Here is a 27,657-nt window from a genome sequence, read left to right as displayed (position 1 = left end):
ATGAACCTGATCAGCTGCCTACCACATGCAGGAGGATAGCTCTGCCAGCCCCAATCCCACCTCCATAGTAATGGCCCAGAGATGGGATGGAGCCAAGGAACAGACACGCTGACTAACTCATTTTTGACCATCCCCACCTCTGATCCTGATCCTGGGTAAGCACCATGGCAGGCGTGAGCGGACAATATGGTGAGAGAGCCAAAAATAGGTTTTACGCCGTCGTGAAACCAGTTTGTGATTGTCCGCTCTGCCCATCAATGGCAGGCCCCCTTTCCCGCCATCCAACGTCGAGGACCTAATTTCAATGCATTTGCATCTCATCATCTTGCCTGCTCACAGGAATCATCCGCCAACACTGGACAATTACACCGACGTGTTTCACAACTGAACATAAGCGACATGCACCTGGTAAGCTGCACTTCACTCCAGACTTTGCGGTTTGTTTGCCTACCTTGCTTCGGGCAGCAGTTGCTGTCATCAGCAGCAGGCTTTGCAGGCAGCACCACATGACTTTTAGTGGGGGCTCACAGGCAGGTCTCGACTTACCAGATCAGCCGTAAGGCTGGAGAGCTAGGGCTTGCTTGGGAAGGGGGAGAAGTGTCCTCAGGCAAGGGAAGAGGCTGCAGGGCGAGGGCATTACTGGGGAAGGGGGTATCCCAAGGTGTGTGTGGGGACACATGCTGATCTGTGCAAGTGGCCTTGAGGGTGAGGGCTGAGGAGGCATTCTGCAAAGGAGATGGGGCCAAATGGAGATGTGAGGGTGTGTGTGAGAGAGTGAGTGTGATGTCCCTTGAGCTGGCAGTGAGTGAGATGCCAGTGAATGTGTGATGGGCTTGTGAGTGTGAGTTTAGAGTGATGAGATGGTTGACTTACCCTGGTGGCACAGATGAGATCATTCATCCTCTTTCTGCACTGCATGGCCAACCTCTTCTGTGCTGCATTGGCACTGACCACCATTGCCACCGCCTCCCAAACTGGAGTGGTGTCACTGATGGGCCTCCTGTGCCCAGAGTAGGGTAGAGGACATCACAGTGGCCCTCCACAATGTCCAAAAGGCATTCCAAGAATGCATCAGAGAATTGAGGGCTGCAGCTTTCTTGCCTTTCGGAGCCATATCTTCTGTGCAGCAGTCCCGGGCTGTGAGCATTGAGAGCTGTGCGCGCAGCTGCAGTTCAAATATGGCACCCGGCGTGAGGAAGCGGCGAGGTAACAGCGTGGTGGGCAAATTGGAGGAAGCCCACCAGCAAAACGGCGTGTTTCCTGTGACTGCATAAATAATGAGGCAGGAAGGGGATGATATGGCGCGAAAACCCAGTATCGCAGCTGATGGGTAAAATGTTGTTTTACACGCCCACTACCGCACTTAGTGTAATTCCAGAACGATTCCTCCCTTGATGTCAGTTTACTGATGATTGCTCCTAAATTCAACTGCTGTCAGTTCTCTTGTTTCAAGTCACTACCAGCGACAGGATCACTTTAAGAATTGGCGTGAAGTGCTGAACTGTTTTGTTTGTGCTTCAGCATGAAGTCATTATTTTGTAACAGTCAGTAGTCAGTTTCCTGTGATGGAAAAAAGAGGCAGCTTGACATCTTGTTTCGTTGTGCTGAAGCAGCAGTAATGTCTGTGAAATTCCTCTTTTATCAAAAACAGGGGAATGCTTGCTTTTTTGGTACAAAAAATACCCTAGACTACCTACTGGAGTCTTACATAGAAAAATGATCACTCCAAAGTAAAATTTTAAATTCTGATTGAAAGCACTTATGTACTCACTTGTAGTCCCATTCCAATAGCCAACAAATAATTCGTGAAGTCACAGGACTGAAAGAAACATTTAAAATTAGCTGATACTTAAAATCATTTAATGGGAAGGATTCTCTACATATATGTTATATATATGTGTATATATATTATAGTATATAATATATATATATAAACCCAGAGGATATTATTTAATGAATTAAGCCCCAATGGGCATAGTGGTGCCTCTTGAGGGTGGGGGAGAATCCCTTTGAGCCAGGCGCATTACTTAGAAATACTATGAGTGTTTGTTGGTCTACACTTAGCCAATAGAGAATTGATTTTTTTTCTGTTAAAACTCAATCCTTGTGTTTATTTTCTACATTGAGACTGAATTGAAAAAAACAACACATGGGTGGGGTGATTTTAACCTCACTTGCCAGGTGGGAAATCCACAGGATTAGGTGGAACTTGACCTAATGGAGAATAAAATCAGATGGGGTATAAAAGCAGCATTGCATCCACACTCCTCAGATTTCCGATGGGCAGCATAGATTAAAACTGACCTTCTGGTCAGCATTAGAATGCTGGAACTTGCTCCAAAAGGACTTCACTGGGTTGACAGTATTGAAGTGACTGCTTAACTGTATTGCATTTAAAAACTTAATGAACTATACTGAAGACTTATTCAGGTAGTCTTTTTATAAAGAAGAAAATGGCAAAATAACTACAATACTTATATAATATGTCTAGGTATAAACATTTCTGAGACCGTATTTACTCATAAGCTGGGGGTAATTTTGTGTCACTTTTAGCAATAAATTGTCTTATTATCTTATTTTCTCACTCATTTTTATGTTTAAGTTAGATTCCCATTCTTTTCCACCTGTGCTGGAGGCAATGATTCATTTACGGGATGTGGGCAACACTGGTTAGGCCAGTATTTATTGCCCATCCCTAATTGCCCTAGAGAAGTTGGTGGTGAGCTGCCTTCTTGAACCGCTGTAGTCCATGTGGTGTAGGTACATCCATGGTGCCGTTGGGGAGGAAGTTCCAGGATCTTGACCCAGCGACAGGGAAGGAACGGCGATACATTTCCAAGTCAGGATGGTGAGTGGCTTGGAGGAGAACTTTCAGGTCATGGCATTCCCATGTATCTGCTGCCCTTGTCCTTCTAGATGGTAATGGTCGTAGATTTAGAATGTGTTGTCTAAGGACCCTTGGTGAGTTCCTGCAGTGCATCCTGTAGATGGTACACACAGCTGCCACTGTACGTCGGTAGTGGAGAGAGTGAATGTTTGTGGATGGGTTGCCAATCAAGCGGGCTGCTTTGTCCTGAATGGTGTCAAGCTTCTTGAGTGTTGTTGGTGCAGCACTCATCCAGGCAAATTGAGAGTATTCTGTCACATTCCTGACTTGTGCTTGTAGATTGTGGACAGGCTTTGAGGAGTCAGGAGGGATGTGGAGCTAAAATTGTGCAGATGGCAGTAACAATCCCTGTTACCTTGCCAAATTTGACCATTCTTAATCTGTGTGTCTGGTATTGACAGACACCTGGGCAATGGGAGGTATCACATTGAACTCAGATCCAGCCATGCATAAATTTTGCAGTAGGATCACTGGATAGCAACTGGCATTGGGAACACTGGGGTTGTTTCATCTAACCAAGCAAATTGATTGAAGCTGGTCTAAAACCTGCTGAGAATGTAACCACTAACCCATCAGTTGAACAACTCTCCCTTTGTTTTAGGCATTGACTGGGATTTTGAACTCAATTTAAAAAACCTTAAGCTCTATCTGTGGTAGCATATTCCTTTTAGATTGTGCTTCATAACAGGAGTTATCCAGATATGTAAGTGAGTGAAACGATTAATTCCTAAGCATTTTTTTTTACGTTATGAAACCTGAGCCAAATCTTGTGTTATCATCATCGGATTGTCACTCCACTACTATTTAATTACCTTGCACCGGAGCTCCATGTTCCTCACCTGGATTTATGAACTGGGCCTCCTCTGAAATTTGGAGCATATCTGTTCAGGAGCTCTTTGTAGTGTGGGAGCATCAGGGGAAGCCAAGCCACATCCTCTTGTGGCACAGGCTGTCATATTCCACTAAGTTTAAACATCACAACGCCACTTTGACAAGCCACGGGGGAGAAGGTAAGAGGGTGAGGAGATACATGGGTCGCAGTGTTAGGGTGAAGGTGGGGAGTACTTGGGATCAGTGGGGTAGTCAGGTGGGGGCTTGTTGGGGCCTTGGAGAGTAGTCAGTTTTGGGGGGTAGTCAGGGGTCAGGAAGGGTTGTTGAGTGGCGGGTAGTCAGGGGCTGGTGGCCATTGGGATAGGGGGTTAGTCAGGTTTGGGGGGTAGTCGAGACGGTCGGGGGTGTAGCCCTTTGGGGGGATAGTCGGGGAGATTGGGAGGGAGCGATGGTCGAGGGTAGTTGAGTGGAGGGAATAGTCGGGGTGAGGGGTGTTAGTCGGGAGTGGGGGTCATTCAGTGGTGTGGTAGTCAGGTGGGGGATGGTCAGGGGTTAATCAGGTGCGGTGGTAGTTGGGGTTGGAGGGTTAGTCGGTGGGGGATATGGTGGGGAGTCTGGAGGTCAGTGATATAGTTGCCCATGAGTTAGAACTGGTTATAATCCTTCATACTTTTCCCAGGTAACTATTCTGCTAAGTAAGTTGGAACCATCCAAAGTCTCTGACGTTTGGAGGGCTCCGAATACAGGATAAATGGCCAACAGAAGTCCAAACTTCCCAGGCAATTCCCATATTGACAGTCTGTTGGAACCTCCGTGAGGTCCCCCAGCGCATGTGGGGGTGGGTACCTCCAGGGTACCACCACCCAGAGATCAGAAGTATCTCTGTCACATCATGTCACATTTTTTCCAAAGATTAATTAAAAAGTATTGAGAATTTGGATAGTTGACTATTTGATTAACTGATGCATAGGCTTGTTTTTGTATACCTTCCTTCAGATGATAGGACCAGGATCCTTTCTACTTTTTCCAGTGGCTTATGTGGGTATAAAAGATTCCAAGCACCGTACAAAGGGAATCATCTGGTTTCCTGGCCAGCACTCTTTCCTTGACCAACTTTATCAAAAAGCAATAAATTGGTTAATCATTCATTCATTCAGCAACTGTGGAAATGCAGCTGTTTGCAAACTAACTGCTATGCTTGTCTACATATAAACATTTACTCCATTTGATAAATTAATTGTGTGAAAAATTTTTTGGGATCTTTTCGAGTAATGTGATGAAGTTCTATATAAATCCAACTCTGTACAATATTTTGACAAAAGGAAATGTGATTCCAATAGTATTGAGTTTCCTGATTTATTTGCAAATATATATATATAGATTTTTCATTTATCAGCTTCTAATAAATAGTCACAGATGTTGGCTTCTAATTGACAGCCTTGGGATTTTGGCAGGCTGTCTGACAACACGTTTCATTTAGTTTGAGAATGCTCTGATTATTAAAAGTTAATGAGACTTCCAACTGTCTGATCCCTTTGCCATCAAATGGTGTAATGTGTTTCAAAGTGACTATCTTTAAAAAGAAATTAAGGGCAGATGCATGACACTGACTCCAGAAAACTAAAGTAAATAAAACAAATAACAAAATAGTACACGCTCTGGGGATTTGACACCTGATCGTGGAGCCTAATGCTCCTCTATGCTAAGGCATAGAGTGCAAGAAGCAAACAAAATGAGAATATTTATCTCCTAGAGATACTCAAAAGGAAAGGTGTGTTTGTTTTCATCAAAACTTAATTCCCCAAGAAAGATATTAATCATGGCAGCAGTGATCTTTTTAAGGGATCTATATTTTAATTATTTCTGCTTTTTGTCTACACTGTTTCTATGTACCATCCAGACTTATATTATAAATTGGAAAGCTTAGACGCTGCTGCTTGTAGCTTCTGCTGCCAGGCAACCTGCTGTCCTGGTTTGCCATGCCTATCTTGCACCATCCTCACACATCCACTGTAGCTTGTCTGCAATCAATCTGATATCTGTCATCCAACTAAACCTACTTCTTTCTGCCGCCCTCCACTTTGTCCTCTAGGAGAGATCACTGTAGCTTTTCAGCTCTGATCAAATGGCTGAAACGCTGACATTTTCTTTCTGGATGTCAGTTTTAAGAGTTCTTTTCGCTCTTACTGTTTCAAGCCTCTCTTCATTGGTCTTCTGGTTGGTATTTGGAATCTTTAGCAAATATTCTAGCATCCACACTGTGAAGGCCTCTTTTTTCTTCCACAGATCTTTATTTATTGTCCAAGTTTCTGAGGTAGAGAGGAAAGTGGATGGAATGGAGCATCTTATGAGTATTTTCCTTGTTACCAGCTTGGATTTTCTTGTTGTGAACACATCCATAATCTTCGCAAAATTACTTTTAGCTATCTCTATCCTTCTTCTGACTTCAGCATCTCATCTGCCATCTTCTGGTATCACTTGTTCTAAGTAGACAAACTTATCTACTTGTTCCAGTGTGAGGCCATCCACTTCAATCTTCACCCTAGTTTCTTCTAATGTATTCCTTCTAACTCCCATTGTTTTTGTCTTTTTGGTGTTCATACTCAACCCATATTCTAAATTTCTAGATTTTACTTGACCCATGATATTTTGTAGGGCCTCTTCTGATAGTGTCGTCATTGTACCTCAAGTTATACTGCTACACGTTAATATACTTCACTGCAAGTTTTATGCTGCTTAGACTAGGATGAGATGGCAGGAGTGGTGGGCAGTAAAATTGGCTGCCATAGTAAAAGCAGTGTGCCTGCCACCTACCTGCCCCTGCCCAACCCCCACTCCCCACTGCGATTTTATCAATGACAGTGGAGGCATGGCTGCTCACCCGTGGACTAATTGAGGCCCTTAAGTGGCCAATTAATCGCCATTTAAGGGCCTTGTCCCACCACTGCTGGGATTATACCTATGGTGGGAGATGCCAGCACCAAATGTCCAGCTCACCAGGGGGCTGGTGACCGGGCAAGGGGAGGCTTTCGTCTTCACGGGTCCGCTATGCCCATCAGAGGCCTTCCAATGGATCCCCCCCTCAACCGAATCCCCTCTTCCCCCACTGTCATGTCCACCCTAGACCCCCAAGGTCCCCTTACCAGGTCCTGCCAACGTGGCCCTGGCAAGACCCCAGACTTATCTTCATCTGTGCTCCATGGCTCCTCTTCCCAATCCACAAGGGGCAGCCCTTGAAGATAAACTCCCAACACCACCCCCCACCCCCCCACTGCCCGCCCCGCCGCCGCCAGACACGTACTTCCCACCCTTTAAGAATTGATTTCAAAAGTTGGGTTCCCGCACACACCACCAATGAGCCACAGTGAGCTGACACTGGTTGGCATCTAGCTAGACCCAGGGTCTATAGCGGCCGCCTTTCATTCCTGCAGATGACCGAGAACCAGTGCCGCTAAAGATTGCGCATGTCTAGGGAACTGGTCAATCACATCTGCCAGCTACTGCAGCATTTGGCGCCATGTGGACATGGAGGGCATCCACTGCCAGTGGCCATGAAAGTAACCGTGGTGCTCAATTTCTACGCCAGTGGCTCCTTTCAGGGCTCTACAGGTGACCTCTGTGAGATATCACAAGCCTCCGCCCACAAATGCATCCATGAGGTCATGGATGCCATCTTCGCGAGGGCACACAACTTTGTGCATTTCACCCAGAACCAGGAGAGTCAGGATGCAAGAGTGATTCGATTTGCCCAGATCTCGGATTTGCCATAGGTGCAAGGTGCCATTGACTGCACTCATGTTGCATTCTGATCTCCGTCACAACACCCGTGAACTATGTCAACCGCAAGGGATTTCATTTGCTGAATGTTCAGCTGGTGCACGACCACTGCAAACACATCCTGCAGGTCTGCACACAGTCTCCAAGGAGTGTGCACGACTCCTACATTCTCAATCGGTCTCAGACCCCTGACATCTTTCAGGGTCCACAGGGACTGCAGGATGGCTCCTTGCGAACGAGGGCTACCCGCAGAGGCTGTGGCTGATGACAGCTGTGCAGCGGCCTCAGACTGCAGCAGAGCGAAGATATGAGGCTGATACTGCAACTTGGTGGAGCAGACCATCAGGATGCTGAAAATGAGGTTCTGGTGCCTGAACCGTTCTGGTGGAGCCCTGCAATATAGTCCGCAGAGGGTGTCACGCATCGTCGTCATCGTCTGCTGCGCCCTTTACAACCTGGCGCTGTAACGGGGAGAGGAGCTGGCTGAGGAGCAGATGCAGGACCTGGAGGTCTCCTCCGATTAGGAGGATGTCGATGGTGAGGAGGGTGAGGTGGTCCTCGAAGGCAACAATGACAGCAATGAGGCCCTCGCACTGGCCAGACGAGGCAGGCGCTCTCTGGAGGCCCTCATAGCTCCTAGATTTGTGGAGAAAGATGACGACATGCAGTGAGGTGACACCATAAGATCCCCACATTGCATCTGTGAACGTTTGACTCCAGCCTGGCTTACGGCAGTGTACATGGCTTCTGTGATAATGCTCCTGTCATGGAGACACAGTGGAGGCCCTAATAGTCATTCTATTGCAGGAGGGTGATGACGACATTCAGTGAGGACAGTCCATAGATCTTCATATAGCCTCTGAGAATGTCTGGCTCCTGTCTGGCTGAGGGCAGATCACTTGATCTCTGTGATCAGGGCCATATCATAGAGACGCAGCCATGAAACTTCAGAAGCATCAGAATCCTTTGTCTGCCTTCAGCGCCTGAGCCCTTCAGGAGCATAGCGCTACTGGTCATAGATGCTGAAGAGATGGGAGCCGGCCCCACCTTAAAGGTGCTGAGAGCACACAGAGAGAATGACGGAACTCTGTGATGCCTGCCCATGACATTCTGGCAGCCATGACAAGCACCGTTGAGGTGCAGGCATCAGTAATGTGTCCAGGGAGTGTGAGGCCGGACTATCACTTTGGTCTGAAGGCTGCACAGAGCATAGGGAATAGGCCCTGGACTGGGACATCTGCCTATATCTTGCGCAGAAAGGTTTCACATCTGAGTGACACAAACACTGCTCATCAGAACAAGGAGCCATAGGCAGTGAACAGTATGTACAAGTGATTAACACCCATGCCCAAGCTGTGGTCTGAAACTGAAGATAGTCGATGAGAAGAAACCAGCTCCCAAGAAGGGAGCCAAGAATGCCTTAAAGAAACCGGCAGCAAAGGGCGGCAAGGAGCAGCGAAGGTCGAGGAAGGAGAGTTACTCCATCTACATCTACAAAGTGATGAAACAGGTTCACCCCGACAATGGCATCTCCTCCAAGGCCATGAGCATCATGAACTCGCTCGTGAACGATATTTTCCAGCGCATCGCGGGTAAGGCTTCCTGTCTGGCCCATTACAACAAGCGCAGCACCATCAGCTCCAGGGAGATCCAGACCGCCTTGCGCCTGCTGCTGCCCAGAGAATTGGCCAAGAACGCTGTGTCGGAAGGGACAAAGGCGGTGACCAAGTACACCAGCTCCAAGTAAAACTCCAGAACATGCTGAAAAACACATACATCTTCTTAACCATCCTAACTGTGCTGCTATAGTGCTCCCTGGACATCCACAGTGGAGGAGGAGGAGGCAGCCTGCTGACTGCAACGCCCTGTCTGTGATGACCTTGGCAGGTGTCATCTGGAGGCCTGGAACTTGGAATGCCCCAGCCTGCTTTCAGGGTCCTGCTGTGTGGCAGTGGCGCTCTTCTGAGCCTGGGGAGCTGGAGCTGCTGAGGTCACAAAAAGAGGGGATTCGGGTGGGCCGGAAACTCCTGTCACCAGGATGGATGGCCCCAGGGGGTACACCTGCTGATCCGCCTCCCTGTGAGTGTCCAAGAGCACTCGGCTGACCCCTTGAGGAGAAGGGAAGTCGGAGTGAGATCGAGCTGCCCAGCACCCCTCTCGTACACACTGTTGGAGGCCAACTATGGTGGCAGTGATGGAGTTGAGCCCGCGCAGCAGAGCAGCAGCGACGTCTTGGACCAAGGTCTTCGTGATGGCCGCCATCCTACCAGTGTTGATCTTGGCACATTGGCATGCTGGCGCTGTTACCTCAGTCTGAAGACGGACGGACTCCTCCATCATGCCTTGCAGTCTGAGGAGTGCAACGGACATCCCTTCCTGATGTTCCCTAGCTTGCCTTTGCAGCTGCAGCAAACATGGATTGACCGAGTTCAGAGACTCGTCATCTGACTTGGACTCAGCAAATTTCTGGCCTCCTGCAGTCTATTCGTTCATGGAATGTGGGCATCGCTGGCTAGGCCAGCATTTATTGACCATCTCTAATTGCCCTTGTTCAGAGGGCATTTAAGAGTCAGCCACCTTGCTAGGAAGTCCCTGCTGCTGCCTGCTGTGGATCAGACAGTGCGATGTGCTCCCAAGCCGGATCTTGAAGCTACTCTAAAGCTAGGTCCCACCGAGGCGTGTGTCTTTGCGCTAGTGGAGGGTGTGGGTGAGCGCTGTGATGGGACTTCAGGGAGGGTGCCTTCAGATTCCTCTTCGGAGGTTTCTTCGGGGCTTGATTGGAGGCTCTGGGCCATGGACTCTGTCAGCTGTTTGGGACATGTGCCTGCGAAAACAAGGGGAGATAATTAGTGCATGGCAGTGGCCTGTGAAAGAGGACACATCACTCACAGCATGGTTGTCTGATGGATGTTGCACTGCTGGATCCTCACTTGGCAGAGCACCGCTGACCTCACCGTCAGCACAGGAATGGTCCAGATATTCGCCGGCCAGCTGAATGGCTCTGTTTTCAAAGTCTGTGAGGACCTTGATTTCAGGCATTCCTCCACCGGCCTCTTGTTTTGTGCCAGATTGTCCTGCATGAATAGAGATGGAGAGAGTGTAAGCAGGGCACCTGCCAGACCAGATAATAAGTATGCCTGGCATGTGTACGTGGTGAGTGGTCCCATGATGGGATGAGGACAGTGAAGTGTGTGTGAGAGAGTGAATGGTGATGTCCCTTGAACTGGCAGTGAATGAGGGGCTTGTGGATGCATGATGGGTTTGTGAGTGTGCGAGTTGAGAATGATGAGAAGAGTGACTTACCCTGGTGGAACGGAGGAGATCATTCGTCTTTTTGCGGGACTGGGTGGCTGTCCTCTTTTGCAGGGCGTTGGCACTGGCCACCGCTGCCACCGCCTCCCAAGCCGGATTAGTGATGTTGCTGTCCACCCTGCGGCCAGAGCGGGGGGTAGAGGACATCAGGGCAAGCCTCCACTGTGACCAAATGGCACTTGAGGGACGCATCATTGAACCTGGGGGCTGTAGTCTTTTTGTCTCTCAGGGCCATGTCTTCTTTGCAGCAGTTGTGGGCTGGGAGCGCTGAGAGATGTGCGCACGGCTGGTCTTTAAGTATGGTGCCCGGCGTGATGAAGCAACGAGGTGATGAAGTAATGGGCAAAAGAGAGCCAGCCCGCCGTGGAAACGGCATGTTTCCCGGGAATGCATAATTAATGCGGCAGGTTTGAGAGGATATGGCATGAAAATCTGCCATTCCTGCCAGGTCAAACATTGTTTGATCCTCCCACTACCACATTTAATACAAATCTGGGACGATTCTGTCCTTCATGTACAGAACAGTTGTCGTCAGCACACTCCTGCACTGACATCTGGACTGTGTATAAAAGCATACGAACACTAGAGGAATTCCATCAGCATTGCCTCCTCCAGATTCTATGGAAGGACTGTTGAACAAATGCTAGTGTCCTCCTTGAAGCCAGCTCCACAAGAATCCAGGCCAAACTCCTGCAAAATCAACTACGATGCACTGGACACTGTCCAGTTGGCTGAAAAGTGCCTCCCCTGCCAGGACCTCTTTTCTCAGCTGCCAGATGGCCAGTGTTTTGGGGAAGACAAAGAAAACGCTTCAAAGACGCTCTGAAGCTCTGACTGAAGTGCGGCTGCATTGATATTAATGACTGGAAGGAGCTTGCTCCAATCCTTTAAAATGATAACTTGTCCATCAAGCTGCATCGTGCTTTGTATCCAAACACCTTAATGGTGAGGCAGAGCGGTGGCAGCGAAGGAAAGAAAAGGAAGCAAATCCTGCACCCTGGTCCCCACTACCAGTTGGGGCATCCTGCCCCATGTGCCCAAAGATCTGGGGGTCAAGAATTGGCCTGTTCAGTCACATGAAGACCAAGAGCAGAAACTTGCAACCCTGAATAGACACCATCCCTGAATTGCAGAACAGCTACGATGACAATCTCAATACACGTGCTTGTGTAACATTGGTATTAAAGCATTTTGCATTCATTGGCAAGATGAAAAGCAGGATGTGTGAGTGTTTTTCTTTATTTTTTTTGTCTCCTTTGCATCTTGGATTCTGCTTATTAGGTATCTGCCAAAATGGTGTAACATGGATGAAAACGGAGAGCTTCATCAGTAGCAATATATGTGAAAGGGGAGCTGTCATCATGGTCACCTTGACCAGTCAAAATGTCCACTCCAGACTAGCAGGACAATGTGAGAAAAATCAAAATTGAACAGTTCCAAGAGGGTACAGTATGGCAAAAAGTGTAAACATCCAATGGCATTCTCAATGGAAAGCAGGAGCAGGTCTCACATGCCTTGTTTGAGTCAGCATTTTCAGCAATCACTTTGGCAAAGTCAAAATACCGCTCAACTGCAGGACATAAATTTAGAAACTGCACTAAGATATGCTGTGGCTGATAAATTCATGCCGGATTCCCAAACTTCAGTGAAAGAGAAAGACTGCGAAGTTTCACACTGAATGATGGTAGACATTCAAAAAAAAATACAAAAAGTACCAGTATTGTGTGAGCAGATTTTTTACTAAAATTAGTCTTGTGGCTAAAATAGGGCCAATGTAACCAAACCTTGCCTATTCAGCAATTTTTATTGGACAACCGTGATCTTGGGGAAATGTAATAGAGAATAGAATGGTAATACTGAATGTGCTGCCACAGGTTTCAGTGTTAGGATCATTGCTGTTTCTGATGGATATCATTGACCTGGATTCAGAAACTCAGTGCAAAGTGGTCAAGTCCTGAGATGATAGCAAATAAGTAGGGGCAGCAAAATTGGAAGAGGCAGATAAGATGTAATGTCATGCAGTTGCAAGGTGCTTCACACAGAAAAGTTAAATAGGTGTCAGAACAATCGCACAGCTCCGGGAGAAGCTGAGAGAAACTTGGGACTCTTATTAGATTTGTTGCTAAGTACGTCCAATGAATGCAGAGCAGCAGTCATCAACGCCAAAATAATATTGAACTACATCACCAAAACAACATGTCATGGAGAGAGTACCCAGTATACTCTGTCAGAAGACAACTCAAATACCATGTCTAGCTCTGGTTGTCAAGAAACAAGAAGAAGACTGAAGTATTCGAAGCAATCCAGAGAAGAGCCACAAGGTTGATCCTTGTGTCAGAGTCCGAGTTATGAGGCAAAGCTAGAAAACCTTGGGTATTTCAGCACCTTTGAGGTAATCTTATAGAGGTATATGAGATAGCAAAATCTGCAGAGAAGGTAAAGCTAGAATGTAACTTCAAATTAAATTGTGGGAATCGAACAAGATGATAGGCTCAAACAAGTTAAAGCTAATTTTAGGAATTTTGACTTGAAATTCAACTTCCCACAAAGAGTAATATAGGCTTAAAATGGACTCCCAGATAGAAAGATTAGGGAATTACCCTGGAATAATTTATAAATCAATTGGATGGAGATTTTGGAACCATTTTGGTGGATGGATTAAGATGGTAATAGCTTTCCTCATCTGTAAAAATGTCATGATCTTATGAAATGGCAATTTCCTGATATGATCAACTCAATTGACACTGTAAAATTGGTCAACCACTCAATTTATTTTTGCTTGTTTGAAACAATTGCTTGTAATATGAAAAACACCCCTTGGCATAAATCACAGCTCAGGCTATTAGTTTTCACTTCTGGCAAGATTGTTCAAATTTATTAGTGCCTATAATATTCATACTGTAAAGTTCACACAAACATAATTTTTTTGTTACAGGTGAGATTTGTGCTTTTAAGATTCACGGGCAGGATGTGCCTTTTGAAGCTGTAGTGTTAAACAGGACATCTGGGGAAGGTCTGCTTCGCGCAAAAAGCCCAATCAACTGTGAACTTCAGAAAGAGTACACATTCATCATTCAGGCATACGACTGTGGAGCCAGACCTAGTGGAACTTACTGGAAAAAATCACACAAGTGGGTAGCTTCTCCATAATATAGTTAAAATCGATTGTTACTTGTGTGGTATGTTGGTGAGAATACAGATTGATTTATATATAACTGTAGGAAATGGACTGGATATAAGCTTGGCAGATTTAAGTGTAACTATTCTTTGAATTTTATGATCTTATAAAGGATCCTATTGATTTTTTCGAATGTATGAAGCATCATTGCCAAATATATTTGATTTCAAAAGATATTCTGGAAACTTAAGGGGTGAAATCAACTTTGACGATGATGCCAAATGAGCTTCTTTTTCTTAGGCAGTCCCTCAGAATCGAGGATGATTTTCTTCCACTCCGATTCAATGGGTTTTGAAATGGCTGATAAGTCCAACGCGTCATCTGCGAACAATGCCACTTGTGGGGCAGGTAGTGCTTGAAAGGTTGGATACATGGGTTGATAGGAGGTTTGTGCGCTCCCTTCAATGCCTCGGCTTTGCCTCTCTACATATTCCCAATGAAACCTCTCGATTTGTTCACTACCTTCCCAAATGATCCTTCTCCATTTTGGTCACTAACAAGGGTTGCCCACGAGCTGTCAGGGATGTTTGACCTCTTCAGGGATAATTTGAGGACATCCCTAATGCATTTCCACTGTCCCCCTGGGACTCTCCTGTTGCAACTAAGTTCCGAGCAGAGCAGTTGCTTTAGGAGTCTGGTGTCAGGCACATGATCGATATATCCCACCCAGCAAAGTTGGTTTTGAATGATTACATAGGAACATAGGACTTAGGAGCAGCAGAAGGCCATCGGCCCTTCACGCCTGCTCTGCCATTCAATAAGATTACGCCTGATCTGGTTCTGTTCTCAACTCCACTTTCCTGTCTGTGTCCCATAACCCAGCACAGGTTGGCTTGGGAGAGGATGCCACTTTTGGATCATCTTTCGTGCCATCAGGTTTGGAGGATCTTGCAAAGGCACAGCTGGTGGTACTTCCCCAGTGCTTTGAGGTGCTCGCTTTGGTCGCCCAAGTCCACGAAGCTCCAAGGCAAATGAGCGACCTGCTTTACACCCATAGTATATAGAATATATTGAATATTGGACACTGCTATTCAAAATTTATATGTAGGTGTAGAATAATATACATAGACACTTAGTTTGCATGAACAGGTGTTGCACAGTGAATAGTTATTAAAGCTTTAGACTTAAGAGTACTGAGTAACATATGGTCATTCAGAATCTAAATGGATGGTTTTACATAGGATGTATGGCACCAAGACAGGCCATTTTGCTCAACCTGTCCATGCTGGTGTTTATGTTGCACTCGAGCATCTTCCCATCTTTTCTCATCTAAATCTACCATTCCCTTCTCCATTCCCTTCTGCCTCATATGCTTTTCTAGTTTACCCTTAAATGCATCTATACTATTTACTTCAACCACTCCCTGTGGTAGCAAGTTCCATTTTCTTATCATTCTTTCGGTGCCAAAGTTTCTTCTGAATACCCTATTGGGTTTTTTGGTGACTATCTCCTTTGGTTTGTCTCCAGCTGCTCTTCTCCACAAGAGGAAACAATCTCTCAGTATGCAATCCATCAAAACCTTTCAGAATTTTAAAGACCTCTCTTAGGCCTTTTTTTCAAGAGAGAATAGACCTAGCCTGTCAATTCTTTCCTGATATGTATACCCACACATTTCTGGTATCATCCACATAAACCTTCTCTGCTCCCTCTCCAGCTCCTCCATATGCTTTTTCTAAAATGGAGACCAGAACTGTACACATTAAGTAGGTGTATGGTTGATAGTCAGGAAGGGTTTAGGTCTGTTAGTGAAGAATAATTTCCTAGTAAGGATAGATCACTTAATAAATAATCACGTTTATAATAAAAAAACAATAAGTTCTAAACCACTTCAATACAGTTTAGTGAGCATGGGGTACTGATGCTCTGGAGAAGCAACTCAACCCAATAGTGTATAAGAGCAAATCTAATGTGCACAGTTGAAACAGAAGTGTAACTAGTTTAATGACTATATCTCCATGAAATTCAGCAACCTGTCTTACTGTGGATGCTAGCTAACCTGCTGAGTGTTTCCAGTATTTTCTGCTTATCCATTCCTTCACTGTATCAAGCTCTGTTTAGCAGCTGCCAATACCACAGAACATAAAAGGATTTTGAAATAAACGTAAAAGGAAGTTAAAATAAATAATTATTTGTAAATGTTTTACTTTTATAAAGGATGAGGGTAATGATGGCATGAGTGTGCATGCCATCACTGATGCATAGTTACCACAAAGTCATTTGGTGGTTTGAAATAAATCTTCAAAAGTTCAATTAATCTTCATTTGTCAGGTTTCTCCATTTTATTTCAAGCATCCGCTGCTTTAACTGATAGTGGAGATGTGAAAAATAATGGAACACCCCACAAGCTTTGTCTCTACAGTAATTTTCTGTAGAAAAAATGCAACCTATACTTGTCTTCTCCACTTAGGATCTTTATTTCAAAATGTAATCTCTAATAGTCTCCCAGAGACCTATATGTACTGAAGAGGGCAAGTTCCTAATGGCTCTTGCTCATAGTATTGTCCTGTGTTTAAAGATGCTTTATTATATACAACTTTATTTCATCTCTAGGCAACATCTTGTGTAATTGTGTGGTGCCAAATATTTCATAAACAATAAAAATTCTTTCAGAATTGTTACCAATGACATTCGATTTGTGCACATGTATTTCTGTACATTTCTTGTTCTATAACAAATGGATTTTGAACCAAAATAATATGTTAGCATTTTGTTGCCTGTTTATGGAACACTAAAAATGTTGTGACCTGTTTGCAGGGCAGTGGTGCACATTCAGGTGAATGACGTCAATGAGTATGCACCAACGTTTAAAGAGACGATATACAAAGGTGTGATCACAGAAGGGAAACTGTATGACAGTATACTGCAGGTAGAAGCAGTGGATGAGGATTGCTCTCCTCAGTACAGTCAGATTTGCAATTATGAAATTGTCACACCTGATGTGCCATATGCTATTGACAGGAATGGTAAGTTCCAACTGAATGAAATACGTTGTATGTCTTTGTTGTAAGTTAAGCAATTGTTTTGTAAGACTTTCAGAATATCTCTTTTTCCTCAACATTTTAAATTTATCTCCCTTACTTGCCCTGATGCCACACTTCCTGAATGAATGGATGACCATGGGAAGCTTCCGTCTAGGCTGAGCTTGTACCAGTGCAAGATACATGAGTAGCCCAAGATGTCTCACTTAACTTGTTCCCCTCCCTGTGACAGAAGAACCTGGAACATGAACTCAGCACACTGAAAACTGGAAACCTGATTCCATATGCTTCCATATTATGTCATATCAATGTGTTGGCACACAATCCCACCTTCCAGAATCTAGCCTTTGTTCTCAACTATTTCATTGGTACCATTTACTAATTAGAGCTTAAATTCCAAAGCTTTTCAAAATTGTTTTCGTAAAATTTTTAAGCATTGCAATGTGGGCGAGGCATTCTTTAAAGTTGCAAAGTGGATAGTGCGTCTTGAGTAAGAAGATATCCAAAAAGTAGAGGGGATGGAAACTTGACATCACGTGGAAAGAGATGCAAAAGCTGGTAGAGATGTGGGCTAATGTGCATGGAAGAAAATAGAATGAAGAATCTCTGAGACAGGTGCAAGCAGAAGTCAGCATCTTCTAAGCATAGGGAAGATGCAAGAGCACCTGGAAGACATGAGGTGTAGGAGAGGCCAATTAAATTTAACAGGTTGTGAAAAATTGTCAGCAATTTCCTCATGAATTGATTTTTAACATATCTGGTAAGTAATTCTTGTGATGATTTTTAGTACTCTTTTTCTGTGATTGTGTGTTTATGTGTGTGTTTGCATGCACAAATATGACATAGCAAAAGCAGGGACAGAAAGGTGGTAGGCACATTCGAGCTGCAGTCTGAACTAATTGATGGGCAACAATTTCTTTCCTGGAGCAAATGTATTAAAAGGACGTGTTCAGTGTTTAATCTATTAAGCTTTACGGATTGTCGTTAAAAACAATGATTGTGTTTGAAAATTGACAATAACAATCAGCATGGTCGTTTGCTCCTGGGTTTGGGCATTGCTGGGGAGGCCAACATTTTTTGTCCATCCCTAATTGTCCTTGAGGAGGCATTTTACTGTTATTGTAAGAGCAATAATTCCATACTTTTCATTAGGCAACATTAGGAACACCGAGAAGTTGAGCTATGACAAAAAGCACCAATATAAGTTCATGGTTACAGCATATGATTGTGGCCAAAAGGAAGCAGCAGAAGATGTATTAGTTCACATTGAAATTAAGCCAGTTTGCAAGCCAGGTTGGCAAGGTAAGACTGTTTAATGTCATTTGGTAGTCTCTATTTTTCAGCAATACCGTTTAATGTTCTACATTCTACATTATTCACACTGCTTCTAAATACTTCATAAAATGACAGTGGAACTAAAAATACTTATGCTGCATGTCATAATCATGTCAAAGAGGCATGGCTAACTGACTCAATTTTTTTTTTGGTGTAGAGGCTTCTCGTTTTGTAATTCACTTTCTCCTGTTGCAATTATTAAGAATAAAGTATAATGTGGCCAGAGCAGTGTGACTGGATTTTATCTTCACTTGCTTCTTTGGCCGGGTTTCTCTGCAGTGTATGTCTTGACCCATTCAAATCTCTGTTGACTTCGGCGGGACCGGAAGATTCCACCGGCAGGAGGGGCCGAAAAACCCCACCCTTTGTTGCTTATACCCTGTCAAACTCTCACTTGTGGAGGCAATTGGTAGATCACCTGGCTAAGCACGATAGACCCCCTCATTATCTCTTTTCTTAACACATCAAAAGGCACTTTAGAAGCATTATCAAACAAAATTTGACACTAGCCGCATTAAGCAATATTACGGCAGATGACCAAAAGCTTTTTAAAGAAGTAGATTTTAAGGAATATCTTAAAGGGGGAAAGAGTCGATAGGTGGAAGGATTTAGGAAGGGAATACCAGAGCTTAGGGCCTTGGCAGCTGAAGGCCAGTATTAGAGAAGCACAGAGACCTCTGGGATGGTAGTGGGGGTACTGTAAAGCTAGAGGAGATTACAGAGCTCGAGAGGGACATGGCCATGGGGAGGGTTAGAAACAAGGAAGAGAATTTTGAGACAATGTTTAATTAGGAGTCAGTGCAGGTCAGCGACCACAGGGAAGTTGAGTGAGTGGGCCTTGCTGTGAGTTAGGGCACAGATAGTAGAGTTTGACTGACCTCAATGTTGCGGAAGTTAGAAGTAGGGAGGTTGGCCAAGGGTGCGTTGCAATATAGTCAAGTCTTAGAGGTAAGAGTAATGGATGAGGGTTTCAACAGTAGATAAGGACAGTATCAGCAATGTTACTGAGGTGGAAATAAGCAGTCTTAGTAATGGTGTGAATTTGTGGTCAAGTATAACACCAAGCAATTTGGTTCAGCCTCAGACAGTTGCTGTGAACATGGATGGAGTTGGTAGGAAGGGAACAGTTTCTGATGGGGAGCAAAGACAACAGCTTCAATCTTCCCAATATTTACTTTACTTTAAAGTTGAAAGTGTGAAATTTGTTATTATGTACAGGAAATTATTGTACTTTATATATAAGACAAAAATTTGAGAACAATTGATTATTTGCTCAAATGCATTATCCACCAGAGGTGTTCTCCATAATGGCAGATAGTGGCAGCTCCACTTTATATTGCATTTTAGCTTTTAAAGTGTAAGAAGGATGCTGTAGTAGAATTCACCACACATGTTCAGTCCTATCTAGAAACTTCAGGATCATTTCATTTGCATCACTTCTTGTGGACATACCTTGATGGTCTATTTACAATTTATCAGGTTATAAATGATTTTATTGGGTTATGGGGAATCAAATTAGCAGGACAATATTAAAACATCACTTATTAATCAATGTGAAGGTAGATTTCCCCTGCGTATTCTTCATAAAAAATTGAGTTTGCAATTCTGTTGCACAGTCACAGAGAAAATCTTTTCCAGAATGTCCTTAATGTGTCATTTCAAAGGAAATGTTTGCACTTTAAATGAACAACCCCAATATTTTCCAACAAAAATTAGAATTGATCTTCACTCTCCATTGAAGTATCGTAGAATTAATTTCTAATTTTATATGGAAAATTAAGTGGATCAGCCTTACTTTTTCAGTGCTTCCTTTGCGATTATTTTGTCCTTTTTAAAATCCCTACCTTAGCTTTACAATTACCACAAACATTTAACTTTAGCCAATGTGACAGTGTCAATGTTGCATTACTTAATTGTACTGTACTATTTGGATTAGTCTCCTACTGGGCAACTTAGTTTTCAAACTTTGCTTTGGTTTATTTAAAAATGCACAAATAAAAGCATAAGTTTTTTTCTCTATTTTCAGGCTGGAATAAACGCACAGAATATGAGTCTGGCTCCGGCAGTAAAGTATTGTTTTCCAGCATTCACCTGGAGACCTGTGGTGAACCAGTTTCTTCTGTGCAGACCAGAATAGACCTTCAGACTAGCCACATTGGAAAGGGTTGTGATCGTGACACATACTCTGAGAAATCTTTACAAAAATTGTGTGGTATGTGACAATTCAACTACCTCGTTGTACAGCAATGTTTACAACACAGTAAAATTGTTTTAATACCTTTTTTTTCCATTCCTGGGAGAGCAATCTCTCTCTCATTTAAATTTGTTGGATGCTGGTCTTAATACACCAGCAAAGCTCCACATTATAAAACACTTCACACATGTATAAGTTCATTACCTGCTTTAAAATTGCCAGATTCACTTGCAGGTTCATAGACCCACATTTTCATGTTTCTGTGATGCCTCTGGTTACTTGGGAGCGCAGCTGACAAAGGGTGTGCATCCAACAAAGGGAGAAGCATGTGTATGTTGTCAACTGAATTCCTCTAATGTAAGAAAGCTTAAGGACACTTATGCTTACAGTTCCAATCCATTGTTTAATATATTTTTATTCCACTGACTGTGGTATTTATATTTTCAAAATGCCTCATTAGATTCAGGATTTGAGGAAAATACAGATGTTCAATTCACCAATGTACGTAAAATTTTCTTTTATGAATTGCTCATTATGTCATTGCTGAAAATGGAAAGCTTTTTCCTCCTTTGTCATCTAGTGTCATCATTAGTTTTCACAGTGAAGCTGGTTAGAGGTGCAACCTAAAACTCCCACTACTCTGCTGCAACAAAATGTCTTTATGCCATCTTTGAAAATCCACCTTGTACTGCAGCAGCCTGAATTCTTCCACATTTCAAGGACTCTCTGAATATAGGTGCAAACTGATATTGAACTGTGGGAACCCTTGATCTCTGCACTCATGCCTGCAAAGAACTGGGTTTAAACTCTTCATAAAAATCTCAGTTGGGATCTTTATAAATGGCAAAGAGAAATCAGTCCAGTCTGGTTTCAAACCCAGGTTCAAAAGGTGAAATGTGACAGATCTGACCCATTGATCTAACCTCTAATGTCAAAAGGTTTTCCAGGCTTGTCTCACCTATTGCATGGACTCTGTGTGTGTTTCATAATCTCATCCACTTGCTCTCTGTTCATTTGTGTGACATAACCTGGGCCGGGTTTTTCTGGCCCCTTCATGGCAGGACCTGCTGTGGGAGATTCAGCAGCCCAGCCAAAAGCCCATTGACTTTCAGCGGGACCGAATGATCCCGGGTGGAGCCGGAAAATCCCACCCCTTGAGTCCCATTTTGATTCTAGTGTGACAATGTGGTTTAATAGATAATGTTTGACAGCTGCACCTCGAACATTAGTTCAACCCAAAAACCTAAAATTCTGTTCTTATGAAGTAAGTTCTCTTGGATGTTGCCAACTCTTTTAAACATGAGTTATTTAAATACTGTTAAAAAATATTGAGGCCAAATTTCATGTTGCAGATCCTCGGTTTGTGCATAAAAATTGGGCAGTGGCAGGACCAAAATTACAAGAATGATGAAAGTGCCAACATGCCCAAGTATGACCTGATTTTCATTTCAACCTGGTGGCCAGAGCTCCCATCTGAAATGGATGGGAGGCTTGCATGTATATGCAAATTGGAGTCAAATGATTGAGTTAGGACCCCAAATGCCGTTTTCCGCTAGGTCAATCTAACCAGCACCACTTTATGCTCCTGCCTAGCAACATAGATGTTAGAAGTTGGGAGGCAGCCATTTCCAGTTAAGCTGCACTTGAAGGTTGGATAGAGTTTTGGGAGAGGACTTTACAGAAGTTGATTGCAAATTTCAAAGCCTAAAGGCATTTATATTTAATTTAGTTGCTGCTGTAGATTCTCCAATCGTGTTTCCTGCTACTCTGAAGTGTTGTTTCTTTTTGTTTCATCTCCTATAATGTACTGTAGCAGGACTTTCACATTTAGCCACCACACCCAAGTTCCTGCTTCCAGCTCAGTGAGCTGCCTATTAAGGAACACATTTCACATCGGCTGGCTGCATGAGGAACCAAAATCAACCAGGTTCCACACAGTCCGCTGGACAGCTGCTGAAAATGCCCACCCCAGTCCCCCCCAGTTGCCACATTTCTGTGCAGCACCAAAATCACCCCTACCCAACATACTCACCTATTCTTTTTGAGGCAGTTGTAGAAATCAAAATTGCAACATAGGGAATTTCTGAATATTGTGGTTAATATATTTGAGCAGAAGCTTACCTGCAAACATGCCTGGAGAAAAATGGATTAATATTTCACAAGGAAAAAAACGATTTAGAATCTCAGTAATTGAATGGGTTGATAATCCCAGCAGTGGCAGCTAGTAACAGATTCTACATGTGGTTAGTACAAACTATGATCAAGAATTCTAGCTGTTGTGCGCCAGTTAATGTCGCCTCTTCTGATTTAATAAACCAACCTCAGAACTGTCCTTTTTGATAAATGGCATAATTTTTCTGCCTCAATCTGCAGTAAGTATTTAAATTTCAAAACCAATATCTTATCCCAATGTTTCAGTTAGATAATTGTGCGCATGTGTCATGTTCTCGTATAACTATTTCAAAGTCAAGATGCGAACAACATGCAACGATACTACTGAGCAAAGGGGCTTTTTTGGGCATTTGAGACTGAACTGTTGAACCTACAGGCAATGTAAATGGCGCACAGTGCTGGGAACACTGAAGCTGCTACAGCCGGACTAACTAGGCATTCCAAAACTTTTCCTGCTTGTTAACCATGTTCTAGGCTAATGACAAATTGCCAGCACCTTATCAATGCCTACTCTGCAGCATTTATCTTTCCAACTAACAAGCATCTGCTGCCCAGCTAGTAGGCACTTGAGCAGCTTTGCTGCTGTGTCCCATGCTAATGGCATCATTTATTGCTATTGATGATCTTGTCTAAGATGGTGGCCACTGGTACCGATGACAATCAATTACCAGTACTGCTGGCCTGCTTCAGACTTGAATTGACATGGAAGAGGATTAATCAGCATGTTCCTATACAAGTTACATTGGAGTTCTACATAGAGAAGTGTCAGGATTCGAAGTGTCACGTATGTTTCTGAGACCTATTGACACAAAGGAAGCAGACAGTGCAAACGTATTGTTCCACTACCATTTACATATAAAAAGATCTCAGCTGTTAGCTGTGATGGAACTGCACCAGATGGTCTGTTGCAGACACCTGCACTTTTAATCCTTTCACAAATTTTTTTCACAGTCCCCAAGTCCCGCCACCAAATTCCCTGCCCCCCTGCCCTTGATCTGAAAATGCTGAAATTTAAAATCAAAATACTGCGGATGCTGGAAATCTGGAATAAATCTGGGAAGCTGGAAACACTCAGGTCAGGCGGCATTTTTGGAGAGACAAACAGAGTTAATAGCTCAGATTTTGCAGTACTAATGACAGCTAACTGTTAGCATTCACCATCTTTACTCTTCTGAAACTGGCAGCAGCTTCTGGAGTCTACACTTGCACAATCACTTGAAATCCAGAAGTTGCTGTCAACGATACTTCGCTTCACCATAGGCTGCACTGTTCAAGTCCCCCAGAATGCAATTGATTCAAAATCACTGAACTGAAAATAAGTTTTCTTTTTATGTGGTAAGTTATGCTGTCAAATCCCTTGAAAAGTTGCAGCCTGTTAAATGAGGTGTAACTGGGTTTTTAACAGTGCACTACTTGCTGTTGAACCACCTCACTGGCCCGGAAAAACTCATTTTATATTTGTGGAAAGTCAAATTTCTCCATTATAGAATCACAGAATGGTTACAGCACAGAAGGAGGCCATTTGGCCTGCCATGTCTGTGTGGCTCTCTGAAGGAACAATTCACCTACCGTAATCTCCCACCTTCTCCCTGAAGCCCAGCAGATTCTTCCTTTTCAGAGAATAATCCTATTCCTTCTTGAAAACCTCAATTAAACCTGTCTCCACCACACTTTAATGCAGCGCATTCCAGATCCTAACCACTAGCTCCCCATGAAAAAAAATGTCTTCATGTCTCCATTGCTTCTTTTGCCAATTACTTTAAATCTGTGTCCTCTGGTTCTTGCTTCCACCAATGGGAATAGTTTTTCTCTATGGACTCTGTTCAGAACCCTCAAGATTTTGAATACCTCTGTAAAATCTCCTCTGAGCATTCTCTTTGCCAAGTAGCACAATCCCAACTTCTACTTTTACAATTTACCTACGTAACTGAAGTTCCTCATCCCTGAAACCATTCTCTTGAATCATTTATTTAGTTCTCTTTAAAATTTAAATTAAAGTGATCAATAATCAGTACATTTTACTTCCTAGTTTGCTGCCTGTGAGAATACTTCAAAGTAACTGGCTGCTTTTTTCTTTCATGGGATGTAAGCATCGCTTGCAAGGACGGTACGTGTTGCTCATCCCTAATTGCCCTTGAGAAGGTGGTGGAAACCACACTAGTAGTTACACCTTCAGTACTGTTAAGAAAGAGTTTCCAGGCTTTTAAAACAGCAACATTGAAGGAATGACAATAAATTTACAAGTCAGAATGCTGTACGGCTTGGAGAGGAACTTGCAGGTGATGGTGTTCCTGTGGGTCTGCTGCCTTTGTACCCTAGATGGTAGGGGCCGTGAGTTTGGAAGGTGTTTTCAAAGGCAGCTTGGCGAGTTGTTGCAGTGCACCTTATGGATGGTATATGCTGCTGTCACTGTCTGCTGGTGGTGGAGGGACTGAAGGTTTAATGAGCTGCTTTGTCCTGGATAATGTCGAACTTCTTGAGTGTTGTTGGAGCTGCACTCATTCAGGCCAGTGGAGAGTATTCCATCACACCCCTGACCTGTGTCTTCTAGATGGTGGCCAGGCTTTGGGGAATCAGTGGTTGATTTACTCACTGCTGAATTCCCAGCCTCTGACCTACTCTTGTAGCCACAGTATTTATATAGCTGGATCAGTTCAATTTCTGGTCAGTGGTAACCCCCAGGATGTTGATGTTCACCCTGTTTAATGACACCAATGTTGTTGATACCTGGACACCCATTTGAATTAAGACCAGATTTAAACCAACATAAGAGGCAGGATTTTCCAGCCCCTGTCGCCGACGGGATCTTCTAGCCCTGCCAAAGTGAATGGAAGTTTGAATGGCTCACCACATCTGCCATGGGGGAGCCCACTGCAGTGGGGGTAGGGGTGCGGGCATGGAAAATTCCAGCTCAGAAAAGGAGAAATTCACACCACAGAGATGGCTAGGTCTTTGTGGACAGCTTTTTCCGCAGTGGCAAGTGCCATTGCTTTGCCTCTGCCTGCAAGCCTGAGCCATTATCTGTGCTAACATAAGTAAAAGGGCTAACAGGAAGGCAAGAGAATGCCAATATCTGTGTTTTACAGGATAGGGACCTCCTTTGGGAGATCAGGGAGGTAAATGAACCAGAACTTGGTGGGTTGGGGTGAATAAAATATCATCTCCTGTAAGATTGGATATATGTCACTGTCCACTAAGATAAACCAGGGGGCACATTCAAGCCTGTAAGAGAGGTTAAATGTTGAGATTTATCTATTTACCCTTTGGATTTTATTATTATTTTAATAATTCAGTTTATGTCAGTGTCTGACTGCTTTGCCTCATAAGCAATAACGCTAGCCCCCAAAAATAATTACATTTGAAGTCTCTGCCTTGAATTTTGCATCCTCTGTGTCTCTTGATTAACGTGACACTCTAGCAAGCTAATGTTGTGACAAATGATTGATAGGCACAGCTCAAGTGTTTGTCAGCTATTTATTCTATAAGTGTGATCAGCAATGTCAGCATTCCCCTCCCATTGACAACAACCATATCCTCAAAAAAAGCGCATTTTCAACGATGGATTCAACTTGTTCACATCAAAGGGACTGAATTTTATGGGGTCTTGGGGCCTGGAAGAGCAGAATAGGTGGTGTGTGGGGTGGGGAGTATGGAGTTGGTAGAAGAACTGGGAGGGGATGCACTCAGTGGGAATCCCGTCAGTGGCTATCTGTACCCCACCCCCACTAGGGCTATCTGTACCTTGCTTGTCCTGCTTTCTACCCTTAATTAGCACATTCCTTTAGATAATATCACCACCTTCAACACCTCTTTGTCCTTTTGTCTGTGATATCTTTTGGTTATCTCCACCTATTACTGGCCCTCTATCCAGCTCTTCTTGTCTCCCCCCCCCCCCCCCCCCCCCCCCCCTTAAACCAGCTTATATTTCACCTCTCTTCTATTTTTACTTAGTTCTGTTGAAGGGTCATTCGGACTCGAAACGTTAACTGTGCTCCTCTCCGTAGATGCTGCCAGACCTACTGAGTTTTTCCAGGTATTATTGTTTTTGTTTTGGATTTCCAGCATCCGCAGTTTTTTGCTTTTATCCTGTCAGTGTGATGTGGACTCTGCTTTTTGTGAGCAGAGGGAAAGATACAGTCTGGTGCTGCTGCTACAGTGTACCGGGACTCATTGACAGTGTAGCTAAGATGAATTTGCATTGATCTGACTGTGATTTTACAGGGAGTTTTTAATTTAAGGAACGTTGCACAGGGATCACTGGCCTTCAGGTTGCCAGTCGATTAAAGCTGGCGGCAATGAGGTGAGGCTTCAGTGCAACCACTGGAAGCCAGCCATTGTGAGATTGTTCATTGGCTTGAAAGGGAAAAATGGGGAAAGGAGTCATTGCCAATCAGCAGTGGGAGGCCTTTAAGGCTGGGAGCTGCGTCGGGTGCTGGGCGAACTTCAAGGGATGTAGAGGGCGAATTGGCGCGTGTTAAAAGGTGAGTAGCAAGGGAATGATTCCATGGGAGGTCAACTCCAAGGATTTCGCATGAGATGGGGAGTGACCAATGCCCGTGGGACTGAACCACCCAGTCTACTTGCGGAGGAGGAACAACACAGGGATGGAGGACCAGACAATAGTGGCTGCACAGCAGGAGCAGCAAGAGAGTCAGCCTCTGGGTGGATATGCTGGAGGAACGTGCAGAGGGGAGTGCCAACAAGCTGCCTTACAGAGGAGGGCATCTGCTCAAGAGAGAGTGTACTGGACTCCCTCACAGATGTTTGAGTGCCAGTATCAGCAAAAAGGAGACTCTCAAGAGAGATCGTCACTGACTTATGCACCATGCTGCAAGATGAGCTGAGATCCATGGGCTTTGGTGGGGCCCATTGCCCGGGGCCCTAAAGATCACTATTGTGCATCTGACACTTTCCAGGGATCTACTGGAGACGTACTGGGTCTCCCAGCGAGCTGCCATTGCTGCATCGATGAAGTGACCAATTCCTTGTTCAG

The 27,657-nt window shown here is 44.1% G+C and overlaps 2 protein-coding genes across 2 annotated transcripts in view; both read left to right on the top strand.

The window, feature by feature from the left end:
• The window catches only part of clstn2a (calsyntenin 2a), a 524,817-nt gene that overhangs the window by 397,331 nt on the left and 99,829 nt on the right, over window positions 1–27,657 (top strand). The window contains exons 4-7 of the mRNA XM_078563666.1: window positions 13,743–13,938; window positions 16,740–16,948; window positions 18,116–18,265; window positions 20,325–20,510. Of these exons, the coding sequence (XP_078419792.1) occupies window positions 13,743–13,938; window positions 16,740–16,948; window positions 18,116–18,265; window positions 20,325–20,510 (741 nt within the window). The remainder of the gene's footprint in view (window positions 1–13,742; window positions 13,939–16,739; window positions 16,949–18,115; window positions 18,266–20,324; window positions 20,511–27,657) is intronic.
• On the top strand, window positions 1,299–9,242 carry LOC144694258 (histone H2B-like). The gene is made up of 2 exons (XM_078564604.1): window positions 1,299–1,330; window positions 8,849–9,242. The coding sequence occupies exons 1-2, from the start codon at window positions 1,299–1,301 to the stop codon at window positions 9,240–9,242; spliced, it is 426 nt and encodes a 141-aa protein (XP_078420730.1).

Source organism: Cetorhinus maximus, chromosome 19, assembly GCF_964194155.1.
Source record: "Cetorhinus maximus chromosome 19, sCetMax3.hap1.1, whole genome shotgun sequence".
Lineage (NCBI taxonomy): Eukaryota > Metazoa > Chordata > Chondrichthyes > Lamniformes > Cetorhinidae > Cetorhinus > Cetorhinus maximus.
This window is presented reverse-complemented; position numbering and strand designations above follow the sequence as displayed.